Source organism: Lycorma delicatula, chromosome 2 (assembly GCF_047948215.1).
Source record: "Lycorma delicatula isolate Av1 chromosome 2, ASM4794821v1, whole genome shotgun sequence".
Taxonomy (NCBI): Eukaryota; Metazoa; Arthropoda; class Insecta; order Hemiptera; family Fulgoridae; genus Lycorma; species Lycorma delicatula.
In genome coordinates, this window is record NC_134456.1 from 169,813,472 (window position 1) to 169,828,746 (window position 15,275).

Genomic DNA, 15,275 nt, shown 5'->3' on the forward strand with positions numbered 1-15,275 from the left:
TCAGTAATTGTTAAGGGCGTAGGTCAGGAGGACTTAAACGGTCATATAAACATCACTCAATCTTCTGAGTAGTGCGCAGCTGAAAAGAGTGGAAAACTACAGCTGCCGTTTTTCCAAGAAAATGTTACTCTCTGTAGTAACAAAGATGGAGGCGCCTTCCTTGGTAAAATATTCTGGAGGTAAACTAGTCCCCCGTTCGGATCTCGGAGTGGGAACTACTCAGAAAGGGGTCACCAGAAAATTAAAAAATAACATTCTACAAGTCGGAGCGTGGAATATTAGTAGTCTAAAAAAGGTTGGTAGGTTAGAAAATTTAAAGAGAGAAATGAATGGATTAAATAAAGATGAAGGAGGAATTAGGGAGGTTCGTTAGGAAGAGGAAAACGACTTCAGATCAGGTAATTTTAGAACAATTAACACAGCTTCAAATAAAGGGCAGACAGTAGTAGGTTTCGGAATGAACAAGAAGATAGGGAAGAGAGTAGAGTATTTCAAAACGCATAGCAATAGAATAACCTTAATAAGGATAAAATCAAAACGTAATGCAACAACGAATATTGAAGTCTACATGTGCCTACAAGTACCCAATATAAGGTGGAGTGTATATACGAAGATATTGATGATTGGAGATTGGAATGCAAGCATCGGAATAGGCAAGGAAGTAAATATTCTGGGTGAATACGGGCTTAGCAAAAGGAATAAAAGAGGAGACCGGCTTATTCAGTTTTGCACGACGTATAATTAAGTAATTTCTAACACGCAGTTTAAAAATCATAATAGAAGAATATACACGTGGAAAAAGTCAGGTGATACTGGAAGGAATCAGATAAATTATATCATGGTTAAAAAAATACTTAAAAACCAACTCGTTGACTACAAAGTAAATCCAGGAGCAGATATTGATAGAGATCACAATTTAGTGATAATGAAATGTGGATTGGGTTTTACAAAACTGAAGAAAAGGTGTCAGATGAATCGGTGGAATTTAGTGAGCTTGAGGAAGAGGAGGTGAAGAAAGGTTTTGAGGAGGATACTGCAAGAGGTATAAGTAAAAAAAGATAAGGTAGAAAATGTAGAAAAAGAATGGGAGAATGTTAAAAACGAAGTTCTTAAATCAGCAGAAGCAAAATTAGGCGGAACAAAGAGAAATGGTAGAAAACCTTGGATATAAGAGGATATATTGAAGCTGATGGATGAACGTAGAAAGTATAAGAATGCTAGCGACGAAGAAGGTAAAAGGAACCATCGATAATTAAGAAATACTATAAACAGGAAGTACAGAATAGCGGAAGAAGAGTGGATTAAAGAAAAGTTTCAGAAGTTGAAAGAGAAATGATCATTGGTAAAATAAACGGAGCATACAGGAAAGGAGGAGAATTTTGTGGTACATCAACTAAAATCGAATGTGTTAAATAAAGAAGGTTCGCCGACTTATATAATACAAAAGAAAAGGTTGATAGGTGAGTGGAATATATTGAACAGTAATACGGAGGAAATGAATTAGAAACTGGTGTTATAGAAGAAGTCAAAGTTGATGAAAAGGGAACCTTGCTGAAATCTGAATGAAATAGAGCATTGAAAGGTTTGAATGGCAGAAAGGCTCCTGGTACAGACGGGATGCCTTCAGAATTACTGCTCAGTGCAGGTGAGGAAGAGACAGATAGATTATAAAAACTGATGTGTAATATTTACGAAAAAGGGGAAGTTCCGTCAGACTTCAAAAAGAGTGTTACTGTCATGATACCAAAGAAAGTAGAAGCAGAAAAATGTGAAGAATACAAAAAAATTAGCTTAACTACTCACGCATGAAAAATCTTAACTAGAATTCTGTACAGAAGAATTGCGAGGAGAGTAAAATAAGTGTTGGAGACGGCCAATTTGGTTTCAGGAAAAGTATAGGGACAAGTGAAGGAATTTTAGCGCTCAGAATAATAAATGGAGAAAGATTAAAGAAAAACAAACCAACATACTTGGCGTTTATAGACCTAGAAAAGGCATTCGATAACGTAGACTGGAATAAAATGTTCAGCATTTTAAAAAAAATTAGGATTCAAATACAGAGATAGAAGAACAATTTCTAACATGTACAGGATCCAAACAGCAACAGTAACAATTGAAGAACATAAGAAATTAGCCGTAATAAGAAAGGGAGTCCGACAAGGATGTTCCCTGTCTCCGTTACTTTTTAATCTTTACATGGAACTAGCAGTTAATGATGTTAAAGAACAATTTAGATCCGGAGTAACAGTGCAAGATGAAAAGATAAAGATGCTATTTGATGATGATATAATTCTATTCGAGAGTAAAGAAGATTTAGAAGAAACTGTGATTGACATGGATTAAGTCCTTCGCAACAACTACCACATGAAAATAAACAAGAACAAAATGGAAGTAATGATATGTAGTAGAATTAAAGTAGGACGAGAAAAAACTATGAATTTTATTTTTTGGGAAGTAGAATTACTAAAGATGGACGAAGTGGAGTGATATAAAATGCTGAATAGCATAGGCTAAACGAGATTTCAGTCAGAAATATAATTTGCTTACACAAAAAATTCATTTTAACGCCAGGAAAAAAGTTTTGGTACTATATGTTTAGAGCGTAGCTTTATATGGAAGTGAAACTTGGACAATCAGAGTACCTGAGAAGAAAAGATTAGATGCTTTTGAAATGTCGTGCTATAGAAGGATTTTAAAAATGAGATGAGTGGATAAAGGGACAAACGAAGAGGTGTTGCGGCAAGTTGATAAGTAAAGAAGCATCTGGAAAAATATAGTTAAAAGAAGAGACAGACTCATAGGCCACATCTTAAAACATCCTGGATTAGTCGCTTTTATATTGGCGGGACAAGTAGACGGGAAAGATTGTGCAGGTAGAGAACGTTTGCAATATGTAAAACAAATTGTTAGGGATATAGGATGTAGGAGGTATACGGAAATGAAACGAATGGTACTAGATAGGGTATCTTGGAGAGCTGCACCAAACCAGTGAAACGACTGAAGAAAAAAAAAAAAATTATATGAACGTTATCTATTTTTCAGTTGAGTGTGTAAAGATTTTACACTATTTTTTACTGTTTTAATTTTAAGTTTTCCACAAAAAATTTAATCAAAGTAAAAATCTATTCTTTTAATATTCTTATCGAGAAGTTGTAAGAGTAAACAACTCGATACTAAATAAAAGAAAAAGAAAAGTAAATAAAATATATATAAACTTAGTATATATAAATGAAAATAAATAATTAATATATATATATATATGTGTGTGTGTTTGTTTGTGCTAGATTAAATTTGAAATGAAATAAAAAAAAGTGTCTAATAGATTACATGTTTTTTTTTTTTAATTTTCTTTGCGATGAAATAATTCAATTTAGTTATTAAATCAAACAATTTCTCAAATATTTTCCTTTAACTTTAAATTCTATTACCACTCTCATGATATAAAGTGGAGCGGTACATGCGGTTATTAGATATTAAATTATTTATGAAATGAATAAAACCACAATACGGTTAAATAGCCTACTGAAATGTGTATTTCCTGCAGTAAACATTTAATGCAATCTGTATCTATGCGTATAGTACAAAATTCCATATATCTAGAACGAAAGATAATGATGTTCGTATATTTTCCAGCAGAAGAGGGGGTTTTTCTTTTGAAAGAAAATCATAAGTTTGATTCATGTACTTGTACTTGATTGTACGTATAGTGGTTTTAATCTTCTTGACTACTTGTAGCGAATTTAGATTTGTAAAAATTCTCATAATCCTATGACATGTAATGTTTTAATTTAATAAAAAAATTAATTAATAAAAGGAATGATTTTAATCTATAATTTAATTTAATTATTTTGATTTTTCATGAGAACTAAATTATTTACTTAAAAAAACTTACAATAATAATTTTCATCCAAATGTAGTATTGATCACATTCCGAGAAGAAGAAGCCGCATAATAGTTGAAAAAATATCTTCTAGAAAAACAGTTTACCAGGTTTATTTTTAAATTGTTTTAAAAAATATGAATTAAGAAAGAAAGATTGATTAATAATTTAATTTTTTGCTAGTAAAATAAAAATTCTTTCCCATAAATAAAAGCGGAAGTGATTCGATGAAAATATTGATCATATAAAAGTAAAAATGCACTTTTTGGTGGAAAATATAAAATATATTTATCTGATACCTTTACAATCCAATTTTATTTTATAAAATTGCTACAGATAAATAAATGTTTTACTACCGGTAATTAATTATATGTTACATAAATTATATAACGAAGAGGATGTGATACTCCGAAGAGAAAAAAGGAACTTCCTCAGCATGTGTTTCGTACGACGAACAGATCAATAATGTTTGATACCAGGAAGCAAAAATTCAGATTCAGATTTCTTTTAAAAATTACTATTATTTATCATTTTTAACAAATTAAAATTGTTTTGGTTACAGTAAATCATTAATTTCCGTTCAACAAATCGGTGTAAAAATCTTAAAAAAATCTTTTTAAAAGGTTGTTTCTATTTATTGTATTAAATATTATTAATAATATAATAATAATAATAATAATAATTTATTTTAATCATTTAATGTATTCTATTATTGTATTTTTATGCCAAAATTTATGGTTATTGTTTTCACCAGAGAACAATATCTTTTCTTTTGTTGTATAATTTATACAATTTTTCTATATACTTTTAATTCTTAAAATGGTAAAATTTTAATATTACTTGACTTTTCTCATTATTTATTAGCTATATAGTTTTAGAATTTTATCGATAATAATCTAGTTTTTTTCACTCACACATTTAATAATAGAAATAAAATTAATTTAGAAAAAATTAGGAAGAGATTAAAAAAATAGGAAGAGGGATGGAAAATATGTTGTTCTACTTCCAACCCTAATAAGCCCCAATGTGAATAGTCATAACCCTTTCTCCTGAGTTCAATGACCTTTATTTAATTTATATTTTCGTCCTGAATTATATATTGTCTCATTAACCTTCTACTTCTAAACTCTTTTACCTATAAATTGGATATTACGTGTTCGTTTTTATTAATTAAAATGTTTATAATATTCAAACAATCGTCTATTTATAAACACGTGATAATTGATTTTGTTAGAGTTAAACGAGAAGAAATTACCTATTTCACATCATATTGCCTATTTAACATCTCTCTTATGTTAAAGTTGTCATTCTTTTAAATAACTATAAGTACTACTTATAGTAGTAGTAGTACTTATAGTTTTTAAAAAAAACTATAAGTACTACTTTCCTACATTTACGGTTATTAAAATTTACTGTGGAATCAATTTCGTAAATGGATAACAAATTTTGAACTGATTTATTGTTTTCTAAATAAACTAATTAACGTCTTTTTACATCTTTATCCAATTTTTTGGCAATGTTTTTTCAGCGAAATTAGAAATAGACGATTTTGAAATATCACATTACTTCTTTATCTGTCAGTCTGATCTTTTCCAAACAGTATTCTGAAACGGACTTTTTATTTAAATTTCTGAATGTAGTTTCCTTTCTACACTTTTCTATGTACATAGCCAACGAATTCCGGTATTTAGTTTTTTATTCTTCCTATAAAGTTGCGTAAATTTAAAAAACCCGTTGTTGTTTTCAAGGTACTGAATATTCTTTCTTCCGTGCTTAAAATTAAATTCACTAAAAATTGTAAATTGCCTCTGTAACCTCTATGCCACCCACATGTTTAAGCAGTTAAAAACAAATTTACGGCTGCGTTTGTTTTGGTTCAATTTTCTGACGGTGCAAACTCGACAGTCGGTAATGGCAACAAATAAGTGGCAAAATCATCAATCGTCAAGGACACAATACCCTTGTGTGACACATGACGATTCTTCTGTCAAGATGAATCCAATGCCAAAACCCTTTCATTACTGTTATCAATCGACTAACTGCATCGTACGGTTTTCCTAGCAACATTATTTACACAAATTCCTGGTAATTTATTGTACAATGAGGAACATATTCTAACTTTCAATGATTATCATGACATTTTTGTCTGTAATTTGTAAATATTATTTTCTCGCATGACTTAGTTTTCTTTTGGGTAAATTTATTATTATAAAACTAAAGTAATATTCATGTGTTTTCTTAAATTATTATGTATTGGTTATCGGTGACAACTAAATAGATGTGATCATTTCATTTTGTAAGTTGAATTTATTTATCGCTTTTTATTTCGAAGTTTTAATTATACTATTGATGTTATGAAGATGAATTATTTTGTAATTTAGAAATTAGGTGTATACTCACGTAAGCTTAGAGAATTATCTTTGAACAACTTTGGATTAAATTTCCCAAAAGAGAAAGATTGAAGTTCCATCAGTGGGCATTTCTTGGCATTTGTGGGTTTTACCCTTCGACATTGATGCTTCTCTAAACCACATTCCAACCATTTTACTGTTCTCCTTTCACAAATCGCCTTAAAACTGGCTACGTTGTTATTTGAAATGGTTAACCTAATTAAAATTTGTTATAGCTTTAGTAAAATAATTTATATTAAAAGTGATACGTTAAATGAAAAGAAATAAATATTAACTTATAATTTTATTACATAATATACTGGAATTTATATAAAATTGATTATTATAGCACAAAAATTAAAATAATTTTAATAAAACAAATTTATTTAGGTTAGGATACATAGAATTCCTATAAATGTATGAAAAAAAGTAACTCTAAATTTTGAAGATTTATGTTTCCAAAAAAAAAAATTAAAATTGAAAGAAGTTAAAATTCAAATGTAGAAATATAATAAAAATATACCGAGACTAGATTCCTTGTATCTAAAATTATATTACACGGAAACTTGCTACGAAGAAATACAAATCTCTTGGGAATACAGCCACGTAAGGTATACTGTTAGATCTTGATCTCTGACCTTATAAAAAAAAAACAAAAAAAAAAAAAAACGAAGTAATAGAACTTTTGAGTGGAATGTAATATAACATTTAAAATTTCGGCTTTTAAATTTAAAACGTTTAATCAAATTTCATAAAAAGGTTTTATATTAAATTATTTCTGATATTTTGTTTTTATTTTTTTATTATTTATAATTTTTAATCTCTAATTTTAACGTACACCCTAGAAAGGAACATTCTAACTTAAATTTATTACCAAATCTTTTACTCTTGGATATATTTTATTTTACAAAATATTTTATGCGTTTTTTACTATACAGGATTCTAAAATACATTAAAAATATTATATTTAAAATTACAATAGAAATGTCAAACGGATGATACTTCAGAATTCTAGAACCTCCTTGTAAACTATGAAAGTTGTTATCTTCATGGTGCATTAAGCATAGTTAAGTAAAAAAAAAAAATTGCGTGGAACATAAGCGGGATCACTTAGATTCTAGATTTGGAACTTAAATGGACTTTATATCTGAAACATTTCAGTTTCCCAAGACAAGGTTACTGTAATGAAAGAGAAATGAATATTTCGGATTTATTAATCATGTAGGAAATTTACTCTTAAAGTTCTATTTACGTTGTTTAAGGCACCTTAGTTTAATTAGTTGGTTGAAGTGTTTTTATTTTAAGAAGCTTGGTGTTTGTCTTTACTTATTAGTCAGTTTCATGTTAGCGTACTTTGAATAATTTAAACTGGTCTAAATTATGAGCAGGTGGATATTCATCATTTAGCTTTGTGATCTATGAACTCATACGGTTGAAAGTTTATAACTAAATTAGTGGTCAGTTGTATTACTTAACTGAAGAGGAAAGTTCAGACTAAACTACACTTCAGTAAAGCTAATAGCCTACTACAAATTCTAGAACTACGACACAAGCATTTAAACATCTAATTTAAAGTCTATAATTTAAATTAGGTAAAATAATAACTTCAGTATTAAATCGAGTACTACAAGACATTTCTACTCTAAGAAAGCTAGTTTTTAAAGGTATAAGAAAAACTTATGTAGTTATGCAACTGAATTTTTATATAGAACTTAAAATTTAATACTTTTCTAGTAGTAACGCTGAAAAGCATTAGATCCTTATAATTATATTTATTTTCTAGGTATTCTATTTATTAAAGTAAAAAAATAATATTAATAAAAATATCTTTAAAATATACAAAAAAAAATATTAAAAATAATAAAACAAATGAAAATTTAATTTAGTGCTTAGTACTTTATCTTAGAGGCGTAAATCTTCATTTAAAATACCTAAAAAAAAGTGTTTTGAGTTATTTTAACAAAAGTTTATTTTTTTTCTTTTTTGGTTAAAAATATTTGCACTCTTTTTTTGTGATGATGTTATTTCCTCCTGGATCATTTCTAAAAAATATAAAGTCTTTGTTGATAGCTATAAAAACTTAAAATGATAAAATCGTACAGAAAACCGATATTTAACGTCGGGTGTTAATTTACACCTAATTATATGAGAAAGTTTGAAAATTATTCCCAATCCTTAAGCTAAGGAATCAGTTTAAAGAAAAGTAATTTAAATAATTTCTAATCTATACAATCGAAAATCATAAAATTACAAAAATCATATAATACCTAATTTCTTTATTTTTACATAATTATCAACTTTATTTTCCAGCGTTATTTATGAATATATATATATATATACTATATATATATTTTAATGAAATAAAGTTGAACAACTATTTTTATATCCCTTAATATATAGTATTCTCTCAATGTCTTACACTCCTTCATAAAGGATTTATAAACATTAAATAGAATCAATCTCCATTATTATACAATTTACCATAACATGTCGTAACTGTCGGTTAAACTGTCCTGATATAAAACGGAATATAGACAAAAAGCTAAAAAAAAACTTGTTACATACAAATATACTAATTTTTAATCCAGATTTTAATATTTTGAATCCAGGGATTTTCAAACGTTGCAAAATAATTGAATCTCGAGTGTTATATTTTTTAATCGAGTATAAATTACGTTTGTCAGCGAACTCATTGACTCAACATTAAATTTAAAAAAGGTTACAATTTTTAGTCTCTTTAAAAAGTAGCTGAATCTAAAATTCGAATTATATTAATATTTTAATCTTTAAATTTGTAAAGTAATCATTTCTGTTAAAAGTAATTTTATGAGAGGTATACAAAACTGGATTTTTCATTTTACAAAAATAGGGCTAATCAAAATTAACTGATGTAATTTAATTTATTTTTTGATTGAACAATAGGATTCATTTCAATTAGAAATTTGAAAAAATAAACACAAAAAAGTAAATATTAATTTAAATTGAAAATATATTTATTTAAAACGTTTTCAGTATTATAATCATTTTTTTCTGATCTTATTTAACGATATATGTTGCACTTCTTTTTCTTACCTTTAACTTTTTTTTTATACCTCTCTAGTTTCCCGTGCCAGACACGCATTAAGCATCATCTCAGCTCAGGGGGTTGCCTTCGCCTCAAACTACCTCGGAAGGGCGCAAGACCCAGCCCAGGCAGCTGGGACTCGGTCTTTTTGCATGCCAAGCCTCAAATGAGGAGTTCTCAAACGGGAACTAGAGGACGCCCCGCCTCTAGTGGGGAACCCTCAAAGGGATCCCCCATCGTTGGTGGAGGATCACCATTATCACCATGGTAATCTATGGTGGGCGCTGCTTATAGGTATTATATTACCCACAATTTTATTTCATTTTGTTCTTGATATCAGTCAACATTAAACTTACTTAATTTTTGTAGTTCAAAGAAGATATTAGTGTAAAATCTAGCTTTAAGCTTGTAAGTGGATAAGATTAATCCTGTTAAAGTTATTATTAATAATTTTTAATACCAAAATTATGAAATATGAAGAGAGATTTTATTTATTTATCTAAATTATTACAGGATTATCCCAAATATAAACTCTTCTGATTATGAGAGTATTGAATCTCTGTAATATGTGAAAAATACCAAGCTTGAAGATAACATTCGGGATGAAAGAACCAGAAGTGCTAAGACAGTACGGTTAGAAATTGCAACAGTTAGAAAATGTTAACAGTTATAAAATTTAGAGTCATTTTCTAACATTTAATGATTAATTGATTAATAATAAAAAAAAGTTTTCTTCATAGGATACATTTTTAGTGGAATTTAACCATTGATTTCTAACACTTTTAGGTAATTTATAAATTCGTTAAAGAAGCCAAACGATTGGTAATTTACAAAAATAATAAATAATTCGTTGATTGTTAACAAAAGAATTATAACTAAGCAAGGTTTCTTATTTTTATCTGCTTTGTATCATCATCAAAAAAATAGTGAAGACCAGTTTAACAGAAACCATCATTGCCATCTGGGTAGTCGGTTTAAGGCGCAGCTATCATACTAGTCGTCTAAGATTGTTCACGAGACAAAACGTCGTCTATGATTGTTCATGAGATTAATTGTACTTTGCGAACCGTTTTTCTCAGTATGGTTGATTATTCATATAGCTAAACAATAATAATTTTACGTAGATTCTACATCCTTTTTATGGTTCCAAAAAAAAATGTTTAAAAATATTTTTAACTAATCTCTGTTGTGAATTAATTCAGTCAATTTTTCAACCTTCATATCAAGGTTCGAATAGACACACCTTTCATGCTCGATTAGCGGTCTGGCATGTTATTTTTATACATACTACAAATGTCCATACTTCATTCTCATTAGCAGATTGGAATCAAGAAGAGCATTTGTTTGTAAAAATCCGACCAAATTCCCTGCATAAATTTAGAAAAACGGATAAATAGGTTTTAAAAAAAAAATTACTTTTAATTTTTTCATTATAAAACTTAAAAAGGTAAAAATTAGAAACTAAAGACTAGAATATTGTTGTAATTATTATCAACATATTCGTTATATATAAAAAAAATATGCAGTTAATAAAAAAAAAAAAAAAAATCTGTTAAGTCACTATTACTTTGTTCATAATTTTGTTATGCAAATTTTAAAATGATGATATAAATGCAAAAACATTCTGTGTAATTACTTTTCATTTATAAATACTTGTAAAAACATGAGGCCATGTTTTAAAGCAATGACTGGTTGATACTGGTGCGGGGAATTTTTTCACCAGCACAAGTATCGACAATATTTCTAACATTTCAAAATTAAAAAAAACAAACTTCATTTACATCTACTAACTAAATCAATCAAGACAGGAGACTGATAAAAAATTAATTTTTTTAAAATACTATTTTATAATTCTTTTTTTAAAATATTATTTTATCATATATGATTCTTTGCCAATTTTTTTTTATTTTTATGATATTAGAAAAGTTTCATATCACATACGTAAAATAATTTTTTTCTAACAAAACAATGCTTGAAATTAGATATTCGACAAATAAGGCATAAATCAGAATGTATATTTACATGTTTGTTTATACAGCTGCTCATTTAAAATTCTTTTAAGATTTTATGTATCAACATATCTAGATAATTCCGAAAGTCGGTGAGCAGTATGGCTTAAACGAAGAGTAAATTGGTTTTACTCTTTGAACTATTGTCAAAGATTTTTTCTCATCGTTCGAGTTGAAATATTTCGAGTAACTACTTAATTTTGTTAAATACAACTAAGGAACCTATGATCCCGCAAAAGAATACATATATTGAACCTTTTGGAAATTAATTTTAAAAGTCAAATAATACGTTATGAAATATCAGCAATGTAATAGTCAGTTTATTGTACAATTTTTTTACGCGGCGATTACGTAATATTTTCTTAAAAATGTGAACGCAGTAAAAAATATTTAACAGTAATTCGATTGTTAAAGTTGTATTCTTTAGCGAAAATACATTTCATAAGTTTTTACGTTAAAAAATTTAGAAATACTTCGAGAAAAATTTATCAAGAAACTGCATAATTGATTATGAAGTACTATTTAAATCAACAGTGTTTCGTGTTCTTAGCGTAGTTATTGTAGGTGTCTTTCTGAGTAGATTGCAAGTTTTGTTTTATAAAAAATAGTTAAATAGTTCTCGCAGATGAAATTTAGAAGTATGAATTTTATTTCATTTTTGGATCATATAAATTCGCCAAACCATTCAGAATATATGTATAACATTTTATCAAATCGCTAGAAGAGCAATGAGATTTTTCTTAACAGCCGTATTTCTAAAATTAAAATCAATTTATTTTTACAAATTGAAAAAAAAATAGGTTTTTCGTGCTACCTTTAAATAATATATAAAATTGAGTCAAATAGACGGTAATCGGTTTTACCGTTTATAAATTTTACCTTCGTAGATATGAGTGTTGCGAGAATGACGTATGAAAGATCCTATCGATATTAACGTAGCTTGCGTTACATATTTACCTCAACCCTTACTGAAATAATATCTACAGTTTAACTTAAAATATTCGTCAGAGAAACAACGTTCCACTTTACGAAAATAAGCTTCTTGGAATTTATTTACACAGTACATATTTTATTAAAATAGTAAAATAATAAAAGGCCTAAAATTTTCTAAGATTAACCAAGTACTGTTGCAATAAAATATAATTACATCTAATCCTTTCTAAAACAGATTATTCTTATAATTAATTGAAATTCTTCGAATGTCTTTAGTAGCTTTTATGAATAGGAATTTGTAGAAAGGTGTGTCATTTTTGTTTAGTACCCTAAGCCCTTTACATCCCTTGATAATCAGATCAGTACATTTAATTTATCAGAACCCAATAACATAATTGTTAAAACACGGTAGTGAGAAGGTGATAAATCTTATAGATGAGTGAAAATATTCGAGATGGACAATTTATATTACACTGAGATGAAATAGAAAAATGGCATTAAAAAAATTCAGCAGTGCGAGATTTACATTATATAATAAAAATTCAAGTAAGTAAATTCTGGTGATACATCAGTGAAACTGAAATTGTATGAAATAATGCATACGATGAAGAATTATGAAATTATTTTTTTTGTTTCATATAATGTAATTTTTTTTTAAAATGTTGGCTGAAGTTGTTTTGTCAAATTTAATTTGTAAAAATATAAAACGTTTCCATTAAACATTTTGGAATAATACTGTTGATTAGACTTTTTTTTGTGCATTTTCCATCATGCTGGCATATTTAAAACAAAGAACTAAATCTCTGACCGTATGTGGGAGAACTTTAACCTTTGAATGATAAAGTTTCAGTCTCGTAATTTTTTTTCTGTGAACGATCGGCCGTATTTCTTTTACTAAAATAGTGTGCGTCAGAGTAGTTCAGTTATTTTACGCTACCCTTACTGTGCTGATGGTTGAGATTTCAAGTTCCGGTTGAACTGTTTATATTTTAAGGCTGATGGTTCTTTTTGTCGGTCAACTAGGACGTTGACCGACGTAGTTCTATTGCTCTGATTAACGAAACGTTCTGGTCTGGAGAGTCTTGGGTGTAACTAAATACAGAAAAAATGGACAAGGATCGTAGCTGTCAATAAACCCCAAATCAGAAAAGATGCATTACGAGCAAATGTTCAGAGACTTTCAATACATCATACGAACAAATCGATCATCAAATTATTTATTTATGTATACCAGATTACAGAGTAACAGTATATTGACATGATGTCAACAGTACTCTGATGTCAAGCCATCTGTCCGCAATATAGCGTGTAATTGTAAATGTACCGGCAAAAGTGTAGTCTTGTAAAGACTTAGGTCGACCACACCTGAGACCTGTGGTTAATTGAAACTCAATCACCAAAAAACAGCAATATCCACAGTCTAGCATTAAAAAAACCATATAAAAGAAACTGTCTTTTCAAGGAATCCAACCTTAGAACTGTCGACTTCGAAAATCAGCTGATTTTGCGATGATGAGTTTAACCACTAAACTAACCCGGCGGCTTGAATTAGTTGCAGGTATACATTTATAGAAGATTTATATTTTACAGACTACTAAATTTTCTTGTTATAAACCAGTTTTAATATTTCTGAATATTGTGTTACAGTACTGCGTGAATAGCATGAATAACTTATAGATTTTAGCCTAGAGAAAAAAGTAGAGTTGGAATATAAAAATCTATGTAAACGAATTCCAAATTCGTTCTTTCACTCTAATGACATTATTACACTCTTCTTTTCTGTTATAATTTATATTTTCTCTAAAAAAGTCTACAATCACAATATTTGCAATTTTGAGAAAACGATATTTTAGAGTTTGTTGTTTTTGTACGTACAACACAGAAAAACATATTTTTTATAAGCTTTCAATTTTTTTTCTTAAAAAAATGTTTTACTATCAATGGATCCATTTTCTCAAAATCTATATCTTTTTATGCTCTTTATTTTAGTAGGAAGAAAAATAGTAACAGATTGATAACGTTGTAAACTTAATTGCACCTGCTTCACTGTTATCCTGATGAAGTGAAATTTGGGTTAAATTAACTATATTTTATTTATATTAATTATAGAGGACAGGCTACAATATAATCGAATTAATTAAACACATATTAAATAATACTCGTATTACACTCTAATTAAAAAAAGAAAATATTACCTGTAAAATAAAACTTCTAAAAATAATTTTTATAAATTTTCCGATTAATTAAGACAAAATTAATCAACATAGGTGCTTTAAAATTAGTATTTAAAATTATAAAAGTCATTTAAACTGATGATTAGTGGAAAAAAGTAATTAATATTAAGTATTATAGCAGCCAACCTTTTTCTTAATAGTAATTCCAGTATTGTTTCTTTTAAGGTAATAATATCATAAAATTTTAGAATAAACTTATATATTTTGAATATTGTTTTTTTTTAAATTGCTTCACATCGTATACTACATAAAACTCTACATTTCATGCAACAATATTTAGATGTAGGATACAAAAAAAATATGGATAAAGCAATATTACCTGTATGCCGACCATAAAAAGCAGGTTGGCTAGGGTAAGTGCTAACTCAGCATTAAGGAGTATTAAAGCAGATGCATCATGTGGTCGCAATTTTAGACGACGTGCAACACTAGCTAAAGTAAGAAGTTGTGCTGCAAGAGCTATGACACCTCCAACTGCTGCCACCTACAAAAATAATATAAAAATTGTATACTTAACATCATATTGTAAAAAATAAATAAATAAATATATATATTATTTATTTCTTAATAGAAGAAGTTGTCCTGATATCTTATTTTATATATATATTTATATAAATATCAATCAATAAGAACACTCACCTGTCTGCTTGTAGCGCTTTCAGAGCATTAACTCCATCATCTTCAGGCCAATTTTTATAAAATGTACATAATTAAACAAAATGTACAGTTAAAAATATTGTTATTTTTTTAAATAACTGTAAAAAA

At 28.0% G+C, this 15,275-nt stretch overlaps 1 protein-coding gene across 1 annotated transcript in view; it reads right to left on the reverse strand.

The window, feature by feature from the left end:
* The window catches only part of LOC142320317 (uncharacterized), a 523,747-nt gene that overhangs the window by 114,032 nt on the left and 394,440 nt on the right, over positions 1 to 15,275 (reverse strand). Inside the window, exon 7 of the mRNA XM_075358024.1 lies at positions 14,830 to 14,994. Within this exon, the coding sequence (XP_075214139.1) occupies positions 14,830 to 14,994 (165 nt within the window). The remainder of the gene's footprint in view (positions 1 to 14,829; positions 14,995 to 15,275) is intronic.